At 35.7% G+C, this 14,385-nt stretch overlaps 1 protein-coding gene across 4 annotated transcripts; it reads left to right on the top strand.

The window, feature by feature from the left end:
• Window positions 1-386: 386 nt before the first annotated feature.
• Window positions 387-11,899, top strand: NBS1 (nijmegen breakage syndrome 1). 4 transcript variants are annotated; one of them, XR_016040922.1, is made up of 13 exons: window positions 387-575; window positions 2,905-2,958; window positions 3,353-3,614; window positions 3,804-3,892; window positions 4,303-4,433; window positions 5,897-5,943; window positions 6,077-6,197; window positions 6,274-6,360; window positions 9,366-9,537; window positions 10,041-10,304; window positions 10,780-10,841; window positions 10,936-11,035; window positions 11,541-11,899. XR_016040922.1 is itself a non-coding variant. In XM_011626323.3 (13 exons), exons 1-13 carry the CDS (start codon window positions 539-541, stop codon window positions 11,619-11,621), a joined length of 1,608 nt encoding a protein of 535 aa, XP_011624625.1. In that variant the 5' UTR covers window positions 387-538; the 3' UTR covers window positions 11,622-11,899. The 4 variants fall into 4 exon arrangements, 2 of the variants coding, with proteins under 2 accessions (XP_011624625.1, XP_088703008.1); XR_016040923.1 differs by having other exon boundaries at window positions 2,892-2,958; XM_011626323.3 differs by having other exon boundaries at window positions 9,940-10,304.
• Window positions 11,900-14,385: the final 2,486 nt, after the last annotated feature.

The raw sequence follows: 14,385 nt of genomic DNA, 5'->3' as shown, positions 1-14,385 counted from the left end.
CGGTAGTAACTTCAAAAAATAATGTAGATCGATATATTTATGAAAACTTGAAAAATGAGGGTCAAAAAATAAATTATAAAATATATTATTTTTAAAATTTGAAATCTATCTACTTCTCATGTCCATGCATCTTAATAGCGTGATGATCAATTTGAGAATATTTGAGCATCAAAATTACCTCTTATGGTGAGATTTTTGAAATAGGTTATAATTTCATTGTTTAGAGCCTTCGCTCTATATAAACTTTTCCCAAATTTTTGTAGGGGTATTGCCGTGTATTCCCAAAAAAATGTTGGCATGTCGCTAAAATTTTTGAGGGGAGGCCTAGTTTGGATATTTTAGAAAATATAAGAGAACTGTATAAACTGCTCTCATGGTCTATTTATCGAGTATTGGGGAAAGCCTCTTGGGTTTGAGTAATGGCGGGAAGGAGTGTAGAGAGAGAGAGAGCGTGGTACTATTTCTATCAGGTGTAGAGAGAGAAACTGATTTGTGAGATTTTTCTCTTGCATATTTTCATTCCACTGCAGAAGGCTCAATGGTCTGGGAGCTTTCGTCTATGGGTTCCTCTCAAGGTACAATCTCTCTCTCTCTTCTCCCCTCGTCCGCCTCTTGGTTTAATATTTGGATTTTTTCTTTCTTTCATGTTAAATCTCTCTCTCTGTCTGTCTCTTTCTCTCTGGGATTCATTTGTTGCTCTCAGCGTGTCATATGTAATCTCTCTCTATCTCTCTCCCTAATCCAGGTTCATTTGTTGTTTTTTTTGTGCCATTTGTAAATTCTTCCTCTCTCTATATTTGGGGTTCATGGTTTTTATGCTATTTTTTTTACCGTGTGACTCTCTCTGTTAGAACCTGGTATTGATGTAGTGAAAAACAGGTATTCATTCATGAAATGGAAAGGGGAACAGCTATATTTTTTATCTTTTAGAGTTAATTAGTGGATATGTAGAATTTATAACACCGAGTTTAATCTGGGACTGGCCATTTTGTACCAGAAACAGTATTTTTTTCTCCGACTGTATTTTGGTTTTTTGGGAATATTAATGTATATGTTGGGATTCAATATTGTGGTGGCCCCTCTTGCCCTAATCCCTAAACCAAGAGGTTGAAGCTCAATTTTTCTATTCATAAGAAAAAACCCAATTTCTCTATTTTTTTTTCCTTTCTTTGTTGTTTGAAATAAGAAGAAGAGTGATAATTCTGCTATTTTTAAGTTCCTACTTGCAATTTAACTTTTGATAGAGCCATCATCATCATCATTTGAGCCTTTCCCAAACTATTTCGGATTGGCTACACGAATTGTAGTCCGCCATTCTGTCACTATCAAGGGCTGTGAGGCCATAAGTCTTCATATTTTTTCTCACTACTTCCAACCATGTCCTTTGGACCGACCCCTTGCCCTTTTTTAGCCTTGTACTTGAACTAACTCGCACCTCCTAATAATTGTCATATTGGGTCTGCATTGCCCATGTGAAGGCTACTCTCTTTCATCTTATCGCTTATTGGTGCCACGTCTAAGTTCTTTCGAATGTATTCATTTCGAATTCTATCATTTATTATCTTGCCAATCATCCATCTCAACATTGGAAAAAAAAAGAAAGAACAAAAAGCTTATCGGTGGGATGTGGATTTCATTACTGAGAATTGGTTAGTTTCCAACCTTTTGTAGTGGTAGATAATTGCGTGATACAAGTTATTTGGCTTTCCTGATTTTGCTTTTCTCAGATTGCTTTGAGTAAAACTTGTGTGTGTGCCTATGTTCGGAAGGTTCACTATCCGGTGATTTTGATTGGTTTCCACTCTCAAATGAGTAGGTGTTGGAAGAACAATTTGTAGAGTGTAAAAGAGATGAGTGATTGATTTACTTGTTCACATTTGGTCTTCAAATCATTGTGTAACTTAAGGGTTCATTTTTTTTTTGAGCAAAGAGCTTTTTAGCCATTATTTTATAATCACTGGTCCAACTCAGAACTAATCTGAGTGATACGAATAGGGAGGCTGTTGATTCTGGGCCGAGAAACCCAGAACAGCTTGATTCCTCCCTGTTTTTCTTAATGAATTTATTTTTCTCATGTTGAACTTCCTGGTCTGTTTCGTACTCGTCCAAGTCGAACTGGGGGAACTCGGGATTAGGAGCTGAGGGAGTCCCTACCCGAGTCTGGCTTTTGATCCCTGGTTTTAGCAATTATTTGTGTGGGAGGGGATTGTGTGATTTCTGTTGAAGTATTATGATGCATCGCATGTGACTTGCAACCAGGTGCTTGATTAGTCCATAAACAAAACTTGCAAACTAAGAAGCTTGCACCATTCTATTCCTCATAGTTCGAACTAGACAACTTATAGCTTGTGGTTAGCTTTGATGGATTGCATATTAGTTAGTAAATAAAAAGCTGAAACCAATTGCATTTTTTGTTATAGTTCGTGACTGATAACTTTAACTTCTTCATTAAGTTAGGTCTTGTGCTATGTATGGATGTGATATTACGTTTTTGAAAGCAGTCCTGAGAAACAGGTGTATCATTTGCATACCATCTTTAGGTGTAGGAATCTAGGAGAATATACTATATGTGGTTTGCTCTTTATGGATGAAGTTGAGTCTGTTTTCCGTCCTCTCTCATAGAAGGTTGTCTTTATTTTGACTAACATGCTTGTTCATAAGCCGTAACTTATGTCATAATTATGTATTTTTTGTATGTGATTCATGTCACTCTTGTACTAAAATTGCTTTAGGTGTTTGTTTTGGGCTGGTTAACCATTTTTTTGTGATATTCTGTTGGAACTGCTGTGTTAAAAGCAGAAAGTGAAACACTGTCACGGTGTACAGTGTCTTGTATGACTCCCATTGAAAATTCTATATGCAGATACTTTCTTATTGTCTAATATCTTCAGGAAACTTTTGCAGGAATGCCAAAACACTATATATGCTCCAAAGGGATATACAAAGTGGGTCGAAAAGGTAAATTTGTTTGTGATAGTGTTCGGCCTTTGTGAGTATTTCTGTTCAGGTTGAGGAAAATATCTTAGTCTTTTGGGTGTGATTTATTTACCCCTTAGAGTTATATATCATATCAATTATAGTTTGCACATTTCAATAAATCTCGGTAAGTATGTGGTGTTCATCTACTATTGTACAATGGGGTTCCAAACAGAACCTACCATCTTCTGAACCATCCAATGTCAATAACAGACAGTTGAAAGGATGGTAGGATACTGTTTGGAACTCAACTGCTAGGATGGTATGCTTTTCTTTATATGCATGTAACGATGTATATATAATCCTGTGTTCCTGGTCGTTCTCAACCACTAAAGTTATTTACTTCACTGAATTTTATTTGTTCTGTACTTTGTAGGCTGTGATATAATTATTCAAACAGACAGAACCATTTCACGTGTTCATGCTGAAATTATAGTTGATTTAATGAGTTCATGGGATCCTTCACAGAGCAAGTCCAGTAATCTTCCTTCCAATGTTAGTCTTCTAGACCTCTCAAAGTTCGGCACCTTTATAAACAAGAATACCGAGTCAAAGCCAGTTTTCTCATTTCCAAATAAGGTGACAACTTTGAGAAATGGGGACCTCATTACATTTGGGACTGGTGATGCATCATTCAGGTTAATTCTGTTTCCATTTTAGTTAAATCTAATGTTATATTCTGGAAATAATTTCTCAGAGGTTAAGAATGCTCCTTTTTTTTTTTTCCTTCTGAGTGGAGGTGCACTTTTAACTGGAGTTAATTGTATAAGAATATCAGGTCTTTATCTGAGTTCCATTCTTATTTTCCTTGTTTTATTTTTTGGCAGGTTTTCTTACATACCACTCTTAATTTATATTCACTTTGAGGAGTCATTTAAAGACAATAACGCCATTGAAGACATGATCTCTATGATTGGTTTGTCTTCCCAATGACATTCTTATTTGCTCCGTTTAGCCCAGAATCATTTAGTTCACTCTCTTGTCTATATATCAGATATTTGCAGTTATATTCTGTAAGTTTCTGTACATATGTAGGGATATGTAAATAATTCTTCTATATGATCTATTTAATTTTCTCATTTGTCAACCTATAGCATGTTTGACCTTTCTGGCAATTATGCCTTTTGGTTTTACAATTATAATTTGCTCTACTGAAATGTTTATTAGGTTTCTTTTTCTCTTTCCAGATTAATAATATTTTTATGTGAGTTTATTACTCTGCTACTCTTCTTTGTTTCAGAGGTGTTAATTTTCATCTAACAATAGTTGTGATTTGTTTTGACCAAGCTTTATATCTCACAAATTGTTGTGTGGAAAATTTATCAGGTGCATCAGCTACTCGGACATGGACAGGGGGATGCACACATGCACTTGTTAATGAACATTCCTTGGTGACTGTCAACCTTCTTGATGCTGTTGTGGCAAAGCAACCTGTCATTCTCAGCAGTTGGGTTCAGGTATAATTTTAAGATCTTTATTCTTAATTACTTGTATTTGTCAATTTTGCACCTCTAACAGGATAATATTTCCTAAGACACCCAGCCCAAATAAGTATGTTTGGAAAATCTCAACATTTTTCCTCATATACCCTTTTTAGGTTGGCTTTAATGCTGAGTCCATGTATCATTCATGGGGGTAACAATGCATATAGTAACTGGTGCAATTGTAAGATTTATTTGAGACTGTTAATACATAAGTTGTGAATCATTGTTAGGATAGTTAAAAGGATATTTTCAATTAGCAGCATTGATTTTTCAATTACAGAAGCAAATAACACATGGGTACTAGATGACACATGTTCATTAAAGGTGATCTTCATCAAGGTTCAACAGATGTTGAGATCAATCAATGCTCTAGAGCTCCTTGCTGGAATCTTTACTACTCGTCCTTCTTGTTTTTCTATTACTATGATAAACTCCTTGAGAATTACCTCTTGGAGATTCTTGTGGGTTGCTCAAACATTTATATTGTTCTTAATTTTCTCCTAATATCATGCTTCTAGTAATAAGTAGAAATGTTAAAAAGGCATTTTTTGAGAATTGGACTTGATGGCTCTTGCATCTGAGGCAGGAGGCTGCAAGATCAGTATCACAGGTGCTACTCTGGGAACTATTTTTCTTATTCCAACATTCTGTCATAATGTGGTATCATCTTCCTGGGCAACGTGATTCATAGTACTTACGCATTTCCAAAATTTTCAAAAACGTATCTACCACCTTTCTAGTCTAATAAGGGTTAGGACCTTATACTTCCCTTAACATGTCCTAGGGCCGGGTAAAGGAAGTGAATTGCATTAAGTAGACGGTCAATGTAAAACTTTGCCACATCTGATCATGAATCTTGAACTTGATGGCCCTTGATAAAGAAGAATGGAGGAATCGGATTCATATAGCCAAGCCCAAATCATTGGGATATGGCGTAGATGACGATGATGATGATGATGATCTCCCACCTTTCAGGTTTCCCTTTAGTTCTAGTGTTTTATTCATGGTAAGTATATTATAATAACCCAACGTAGTACTACACTATGGTGATCATCATCCAACGAACAACATGGATGGTGATGGATAGGGTGTGAGGCCCACCATTGGGATCATTTCCTTATATGGTGGATGCCTCATCACCATTGTCATATATGCGGTGTATTTTGTAATGTCTTTTAGAAGATTACATGTGTTGTATGTTTATTCTGATCAGTGTGTGGCAAGCACCAAATGATGCTCATAAGTAGTTGTCTGTGGGGACTCGAAATCATTCCTCTTATATTTCCCTTGAATTAAGTACATGGTTCTTTTGAATTGTGGTAATTTGGCCACGAGCTGCTTTATTGTTCAGATAGTTAATTGCTCTTTCATTTTTGGATTGTTAACTTCTTTTGATTTTCAAGGACTTATATCTGTTCATCAACTTTTTGATTCAGGCTGTTGCAGAGAAAAAGGTTTCAAATGAAATTCCTAGCTGCTCTACGTAAGTTTATTCATATTTTCTTTCACAAATACCGTTAATTTTGTTGTTTTATGTAGACTCTGTATCACTGTACTTCAGTACTTTCGTCCAAATCCACATGAAGCTGACATATTGGTTTTACTTATTTTCATAGTTGCATTCCAACTTTGACGTTAGGAGAAGGAGAACATTCGTCATCAGTTAAAGTTGTGGAACCAACAGTTCGGGAAAGCTGTTTAGCGGGATATACTTTTGTATTACGGTCTTCACATATGGTGATTTGCTTCTTGATGCCAATGGTTTTTTTGTTGAAGTCAAGCTCTCACTCTAACTTAAATCATTTCGGTGCAGTATACATATGGGGAAAGATTGAGGCTGTTGCTAGAAGTGGTTGGTGCAAAGGTTCTCTCCCTTGATTCATTTCATTTTAGTAATCAGGTAACTCTTCCATCGAGATTTTTCATTTGCTAATTTTGCTTACAGGTCAATATAATTAATTCATTTCATTTTAGTTATCAGTAACTCCTCCAACGAGGTTTTTCATTTGCTAATTTTGTTTACAGGTTAACTATATTGACACTCACTAGCAACTCATATCCAACATCTTTTGTTTTGTAATTGTTGGACAATATAATAAGAAGAAATGTTCCCAAGACATGGGAAATGGGTTGGGGCATCGGTGGTTAGGGGGACAGGTGCCGCAACATAATGTCCTAGGCATCATTCCCACCATTAACATTTTTTTAAAAATATATACAAAAAAAAGACATCAGTGACCTGGGTTCTTAAAGTTTGTTTCTCAATCATTGCGATTCTTGACATTTCGACATCTGGTGCATAGAATTCTGTTGGTTCATAGAACTGATGTAACGAAGAAGGAGAAAGAAAATAAAACAAACCAGAAAGATAACAAATAAAAACAGGATGAGAGTATATACTCTCTCTAGGTCTATGAGGGAGTCCACCCCAAAAGTTGAGAGTTTTGAGCCTCTCTGGTTTTCCACAATACCTAAAAATAAATTATTCTCTCTTCTATATTATTGTCGAACACCTGTATATTTGTATGAAAAAAATATATTTCAAAAGCCTAACTTGCTCCATAAGAAACCCTAATCACAATTAAAGTCCATCCCTTCATCTTTTAAATTTTAATATCCAAATATCCCATAAATTCTCTACAATAAAAAAGACATAAACACCCCTAAGAAAGGAAAATTAAAAGGAAAACCCTAATTCCTTGACTATGTTTCTCCCAAGTTTGGGAGAAGCTGGACCTCGAGCTTATTGAATATACCGCATGCTTGATAGACCTCACAAATAGTTGGTGGTGTAATCCAACCATTTGCCCGGTACTTTTTTAACTTTGTTCTAACTGTAAATTTTTACCCTTTTCCTGTGGCACTTTATGTTCTTGAACTTAATCCATAAAATTGTTATATACCAACGAAGCCATGTAATCTTGGGAGGTTGATTGCAACACTAAAATCTCTTGTGCTCTCCACCACTTGTATTAGTGCCATATATCTAGTTCAAATTCCAGAGTGTACTGTTGTGTTTGATTAAATTGTTGGATTCAAGGTTGATTTTTATCTTCCTCTTCATATTTTTGTTCTATTTGTTGCATGAATATGCTGGTTGTTCTTGCACCAATTAATATTCGATCCATGCGCTCCAAATATGGACCAGCAGATGATTTTAGTGGTGTGTCATATGGATCTCAAGACTTTAATACCTCTTCATATAGGCAGGAGTGAGAAACAAAATAAGATAAAGGCTCTGATGATAGCCAACCCCAAATAGTTGGGAAAAGGCTATGATGATGATGATGATGGAGAAAGAAAATAAAATAAATTAAAAAAATAAAAGATGGCGAGAGATATCTAGATCTACAAGGGAGTCCACCCGAATGGCTGAGAGATTTGACCCTTTCTCTAAGTTTGCAAAGAATTCCACCCAAAAAGATCTTTTCACATGATCTAAAAAATAAATTCTTCTCTCTATCTTTTCATTTTTCAATACTTAACATATTTGTAGAAAAAGGATAAACCCCTAACTTACTCTCTAAGGAAGCTTGATCACCATTAAATCTTAGCCCTTCATCTTCTCAAAATTAAATACCAACTCTACCCCTCAATTCTCGACAACATAATAAAATCCTAAAATATCAATCTTTACAAAACTTAAATACTAGATTAACCCTATTGTTCCCTAAGAAAAATACCCCAACCAATAAAAGTAGACCTTAACTACATAATTACCCAAAAAAAAAAAAAACTTAACCACATCATTTTCTCGAGGTTGGGAGAAGCTTGTCCTTCAGATTAAAGAATTCGAAAGTTTTCTTTCATTATCTTCTCTTCTTTGTTACAACTGGAAATCTTCATCCTTTCCATGCAAACTTTCGATTGAACTTAGTCCAACAAAGTTGTGATATGCCAATGAAGCCATGTACTTTTGGGAGGTATTGCGATACCAAAATATCACGCATCTACCACTTGTATTTCATGCCTTACAACCAGTTCAACTTTTGGGGTTTGTGGTGATGTTCGACCAACACTTGAATTAAGGGTCAAATTTTTATCTTCCTTCTCTTCATATTTTGTTTCCATATGTTGTATTGATATGCTGAGTAGTTTTTATACCACTTGTTGTATTAGTTTGCCAAGTATTTCTTCTAGGTCCTTTTGGACTCTCCCAAATATTTGATCCATGCTCCAAAAATGGATATGTAGATGTTTTTTATGGCGCCGTGTTGCACGGATATCAAGGGTCTAATACTGCTAGCTTTAAGAAAGAGAAAGAACAATGAAATAAATTAAAAAAATAGAGATTAAAAAGGTGACATGATATACCATCTTTTTGGATCTGCAGGGGAGTCCACCCTAAAAAGTTAAGAAAATTTGACCCTTGCTTTGGGTGTATAAAGGATCCACCTTAAAAGGTCCTTTCATAAGGACCTTAAGAGACCAAATAACAAGTTCTTCTTCTCTTCTATATCCTTGTCCAACACTTCATATTTGTAGAAAAATGCCCTAAATGCTAACTTGCTCCATAAGAAACCCTAACCCATATAAATTCCTAGTCCTTCACCATTTTAGTACTAAATTTTCATTTCTACCCCTTAAATTCTCTATAACAAAAAAGGTGTAAATACCCCTAAGAAAGAAAAGGAAAACCCTAATTCCTTGACTGCATGAAGCCCCAGCCATTTTGATTAAAAAACATGTGCAGCTCAAGTAAATTCTTAATGCTCAAAGTTTCAACAACTCTTAAGAGGAAATGGTTTGAATAAAATGAATCAGATATTATAACCACTTGCAATGAGTAGCATGTGTACTAATGGTCCTTATGACCCTTTGGCTTTCATACATTACTTTCAGTAATAACTAGAAGCATTCATTTTAACAAGTGACTAAACTCATTATTCTTTTCTACATTTCCAGATATTGGAGGACGGTGCAAGCAAGCTCATAGCACATGTGATCCCTTCAGGATCAGAAAATGATATTCACACTCTGCGCTCTCTCAATTCAATATCCAGAGTCAATGAGGTTAAGCTGGTTGCTTGTGTTTTATCTGGACATCTGGACCCATCTATTCTGGAGTTGCCTTCTTGTGAGTTTTCCTTATGGAATGCTGGCAATACACTGTAAACTCATGTAACTCTATATTAGCTCATCGGTGCCTGCTATGAACTGGTTACTCCAGAACCTTGCAGCCCCCATTAGCACTAGGCTTGTTTATATACATTTCCCCTTTTTCAAGCTAAGATACACCTGGTATTCTGTGCATCATTGACATCTTTTGCAGGATTTGGGTTTTTATAGTGTGCATCTCTACCATAAGCCATAATATACTTGTTCTCTGGCTTCTGTTCTCTTTTTTTTCTTTTTCTTAGAAATGACCAGCAGTATCATTGAAGAAAATTCTTGTTCTCTGGTTTCATTTCTTTCCTGCAAATTCTTGCATGAAACAAGGACTTCAATTAGATTACTTTCCATTCCTGTAAATATGCAGTACGTGTTTCATCTTCTCACTCTACTGATGAGACCATTGTGGCCGACTCTGATGTGGACACTGACACTGCCACTTCTGATCGTGTTGCTGCTTTGGTCCAGTCTAAAAAATCCACGAGCGACGAGGAGAGAGGGAGCTCTAATGATGGCCTTGCCAAAGTCACAGCAGAGGAGAGGACACTGCCTAGTGAAATAGGGGAAGATGGGGGTATTATTGTGAAGAGTGTGAAGGATGAATCCGATGCCCCTTCCCTTCATAATTCAGACATAATATACACTCAGGATTTGATTGTGAGAAATGGCCTTGTGACTTCAAACAGGAATAAATCTAGCTCGGAGGCCATCAATTTTAAACGATTTAGGAAGGTAATTTTTCACTGCTGACTCCTCCAAGTGGATTGATTTGATGAGCTAACGTAATTGAGATTCCTCTTGAACAATTTCTGCTAAAATTTTGGGAAAGATGTTGACAATTATTTTTATTTATTATTATTATTGTTTTAGAGAAAGAGAGAAAAAACTGACCATTAGTTGTCACCATGTGTATTTGACTATCTATTCTGTTTCCAGATAAAAATAATGCTTAACTGACTCCATTTTTTTACATCATTTATATTAAACCTGGACTTGGTATATAATAAATCTTGATTTCTCTTGGGGCAAGGTTACCTTAGATATTAATTCAGCCACTCTGATATACTTAATCTACATCATCCATCATCAGGAATGTATACATTGGATGCTCCCATGTCTTATCATATACCATATATTGATTTCTGATTTTTTTGGCTCATTGACTAATTTATGTTTGTGATTTTGGTCCCATTGATTGTATCTTTAGAGAGAGGTTCCATCTGGGAATAGCTTCCGAGATTTAATCCCATTTTCGAAGTATCCATATAAGTAAGAATTCGGGCCTTCGTTTCTAACATTCATTTAATTGTTGAACTTGAAGATCCTGAAAGTTAAATAGTACTGAACTCCACTTTGTGCTCAGAGAATCAGATTATGGGAGTGAGGTGGCAGACTTCCGTAGAGAAGAAAAGAAAAGGAAAGAAATGGAAGCTGTTGCAGATGATCTGTTCAATTCTGAGAAGGTCTCTTTCTCTCTCTCTCTCTCTCTCTCTCTCTGACACACACACATATGCACATGCACATGCGCACATTCACAGAAGCCATAGCATCTGAAGATTTTTGGTGGATGGAAAAGCGGTCTCTTTCTCACTCTCTCTCTTTCTCTGTCTCTCCTGTTATTTCTACCTTACTACCACAATGATCATTCACTTTTGGAATTTGCGCACCTCATAGCAATCTCTAATTTCTTCAATTGTATGAAATGTTGCTTGTTGGTTGTCCACGAAAAACTGATGAATATTTAAGTGAATTTGGAAAATAGTTTTCATGTGTTTTTGTGAAAAATGATGTTTTTCATCTTAATTTGGTGCAATTATAATTTTATAAAACAAAAGTGAGACATTTGAATCATTTAGAGGAGAAAACTATATTGGAATACGGAGCATTACTCCAGTTTGTGAAATCAATTGCTGTGGTGTATTATTCTGTACTTTGTTATTCCAAGTGCAAATAATTTGTGATTTCCAGGTCAAGAGGCAACGGGGAACCACGGCTTCATCATTATTTGGTTCGAGATCTCAATATTCATCTCTTGGGAAGTATCTGTAGCACTTTTTTACTCAAACATCGATGCCCTCCATCTCTCACATAATATGATTGGCATCTCTCTTTGCCGATGTTTTGCTTTTTGTATATTGACTGTGCTTTCTCCCTTCTATATATGGCTTAATGCTTTAGTGGGGCTGACTTGGGTTAATTTATTGCCTATGGTTGGTGATTTTTTAACTGCATTGTGATGTAAATATAGTGTTTTAGTTTGATTGGTGTGGATGTATCAGTGTCTTATCATAAAAGAGAATCAGAAGATACCATGGTTGGTGAGGTAACTTATACTTCGATCAATTCCATCAGAATTTTCTGACTTTTTATCTTTCCAAATTTTTTTTTTTCTGAATTTTATTGAGGAAAACTGAAAGTTTGGAAATCTTTAGGGATTTTTCCTTAAAACCTTCTCTCTTGGTTACCAGAGGTTTTTTCTTTGGTTAGATCTGTAAACAACATATTCATAAATGTCAACTGAAATCTGCCGGCCATGGATATTCTATGTGGTTCTAAACCCCTTTCTCCAATGCCACCACAAAGCGTTGCATTTATTAATGAGATTGTCTACAAAGGTATCATTTATTGTTGTATATGGAGGTAACTATTATTCCCACATCAAATTGGATGACTTTGGTGAGTCAGTAAGTTTGAGAAATTTTTTTTGTGGAACTGTCTATTCAATAACACTTTTGCAAACACTTATTTTGAAATTTGAAGGACAAGAATGATTGTGACCTGCAGAAGATAAATGCACTCTTTGTAGATAATTTCTTTATTAATATTTAGCACAACATACAATCCATGCTTTTTTCAAGAAGAATCGTATTCAACTGTGTTCAAACCACAAACCAGAGACCCTATTTTGCAAAAATAAATAAAATGAAAGTCTGATAAAAAGAGACAAGAAATTAAAAAAGAGAGGCAGTCGATTGAATTTCTCAAAGGAATTGAAGGTACCTACTAGCCACTATCCTACCACTTTTTTGGTGAGAACTCAACAATTTTTCGGAGTCCGGTTCCTTCTTGCAAGATTCAATGGCACTTACATCGCCAAACAGCTTCTTGGGTTGCATGTACCTTGCCTCAACCTCTCTCCTAAGTGGTCTATTTCCACTTACAGTGAAAACCAGTCTGCGATCTCTTGAAGGTGCTTTGATTTCAGCTCTTTCACTTTCTAATTCCCAATCCAAGTTCGTCTTTTTCTTCTTTTCAATGTTCTCTCTTTCATCGTCTATTTGCGTAGCTTCTTCCTTATTAGAGAGAGAGGGTTTCCTCTCTCTCAACACTGTAACTTGATGGAGCCTGATCTCTGCCAATTTGCATCTTAGGCGTTGGATCCCCCCTCGATTTCTGCTATTTCTTCAACAATATCCTGTGTGCTCCCTACTGATTCAATGTCAGATTCGTCATCTCTTTTGTGGTTTTTTGTTTCGAAAGATGAGAAAAGGTATTGCAGTGGTTTATGAGAGCTTGGAGATGCTTTAATGGTGGGTTGTAGAGAAGAGGGAGTGACATTGAGAAATGCTGAATTGTTCCATTTCTGATACCTAGAAGAAGCCATATGAGAGAGAGACTCCTACCTCTCTCTATTCTCTCTCTACTAGTATTGAGAGAGAGAGAGAGAGAGAGAGTCCCCCCTCCCCCAACTAGTATTCTGGAGCGGCCAAACTTTGAAATATTGATCGTTGTAAAAGTAAAAGATACGCTGGAAGCATAAGGGTGACTTTTTTGTTTCTTTTCACCATGAAAAGATAAGGGCTTCTGGAGTGTACTCCTGCGGGAGCACATATACACTAATCCCATGCGCAAAATACCTAACCAAGGAGATCTCCTATCTGAAATTTGGAAATCAACTGAGCAATCCATGGGATTTTTTTTGAAACAATGAGGATAAGATCTCGAGTTCTAAAGATACATAGATCTGACCATCCAAAATTTTGGATGACCCTTTTTTTGATAAAATGCTATGTTCATGTGTTCATAGATAGTGTTTTTTTTTTTTTTTGAGGCTTGGTCTTTAGATTAGGTGTTAAATTATTTTGGATGACCTTTTTCGATAAAATGTTATGTTCATGTGTTCATATATGGTGGTTTTTTTTATTTTTTATTTTTTGAGCCTTGGCCTTTAGGTTAGGTGTTAAATTTGAATCATAAAATCCCGGGAAAACTAGCACATAGGGTTTCAAAAGGGTTTGATTGTACGGCATGCTTCCTCAGAGCATATACTCTCTTGATAATAAAAGATCCATACCATAAAAATAGGGATGGTAGATTATGAGACTATTTATTTTTGATACAACAAGGTCACAATCATTTTTAACTCTCGGATGTGATATTTAATGGATTGAAATGGGTAATGACATTCGAGAAGTTTTGTTTTGGACAATACACTTAGTCAATGTCACATTCCCAACCACCTGATTTTACATCTATCGATCCATAGTGACTTTTTTTATACAAAAAGTAAATGGACTCATTGGATACATTTCCTAATATGGACTTGCTTCTTACTATGACCTCATGAATCACTAAACGAATTCGTAGCCATTGGAGTTTACCAAGAAGCGTTTGATGGAAATGTTTTTTAGATAATTAGAATATTTATAGTTAAAATTTTATATCTAATAGTAATTAATGGTTGTGATTTTTTATACTAAAAATAAATGGCCTTATATCATATACTTTTAAAAAAATTTATATAAAAAAGCCCAAACATGAATTCTCATTGATTATGTATGCTCTCTTGGCTGCTGCCGATGCCGCCGCCACC

Source organism: Amborella trichopoda, chromosome 9 (assembly GCF_054954075.1).
Source record: "Amborella trichopoda isolate Santa Cruz 75 chromosome 9, AtrichopodaSantaCruz75HAP2 v2.0, whole genome shotgun sequence".
Taxonomy (NCBI): domain Eukaryota; kingdom Viridiplantae; phylum Streptophyta; class Magnoliopsida; order Amborellales; family Amborellaceae; genus Amborella; species Amborella trichopoda.
The sequence above is the reverse complement of the archived record's forward strand: the minus strand, read 5'-3'. Positions and strand labels throughout refer to the sequence as shown.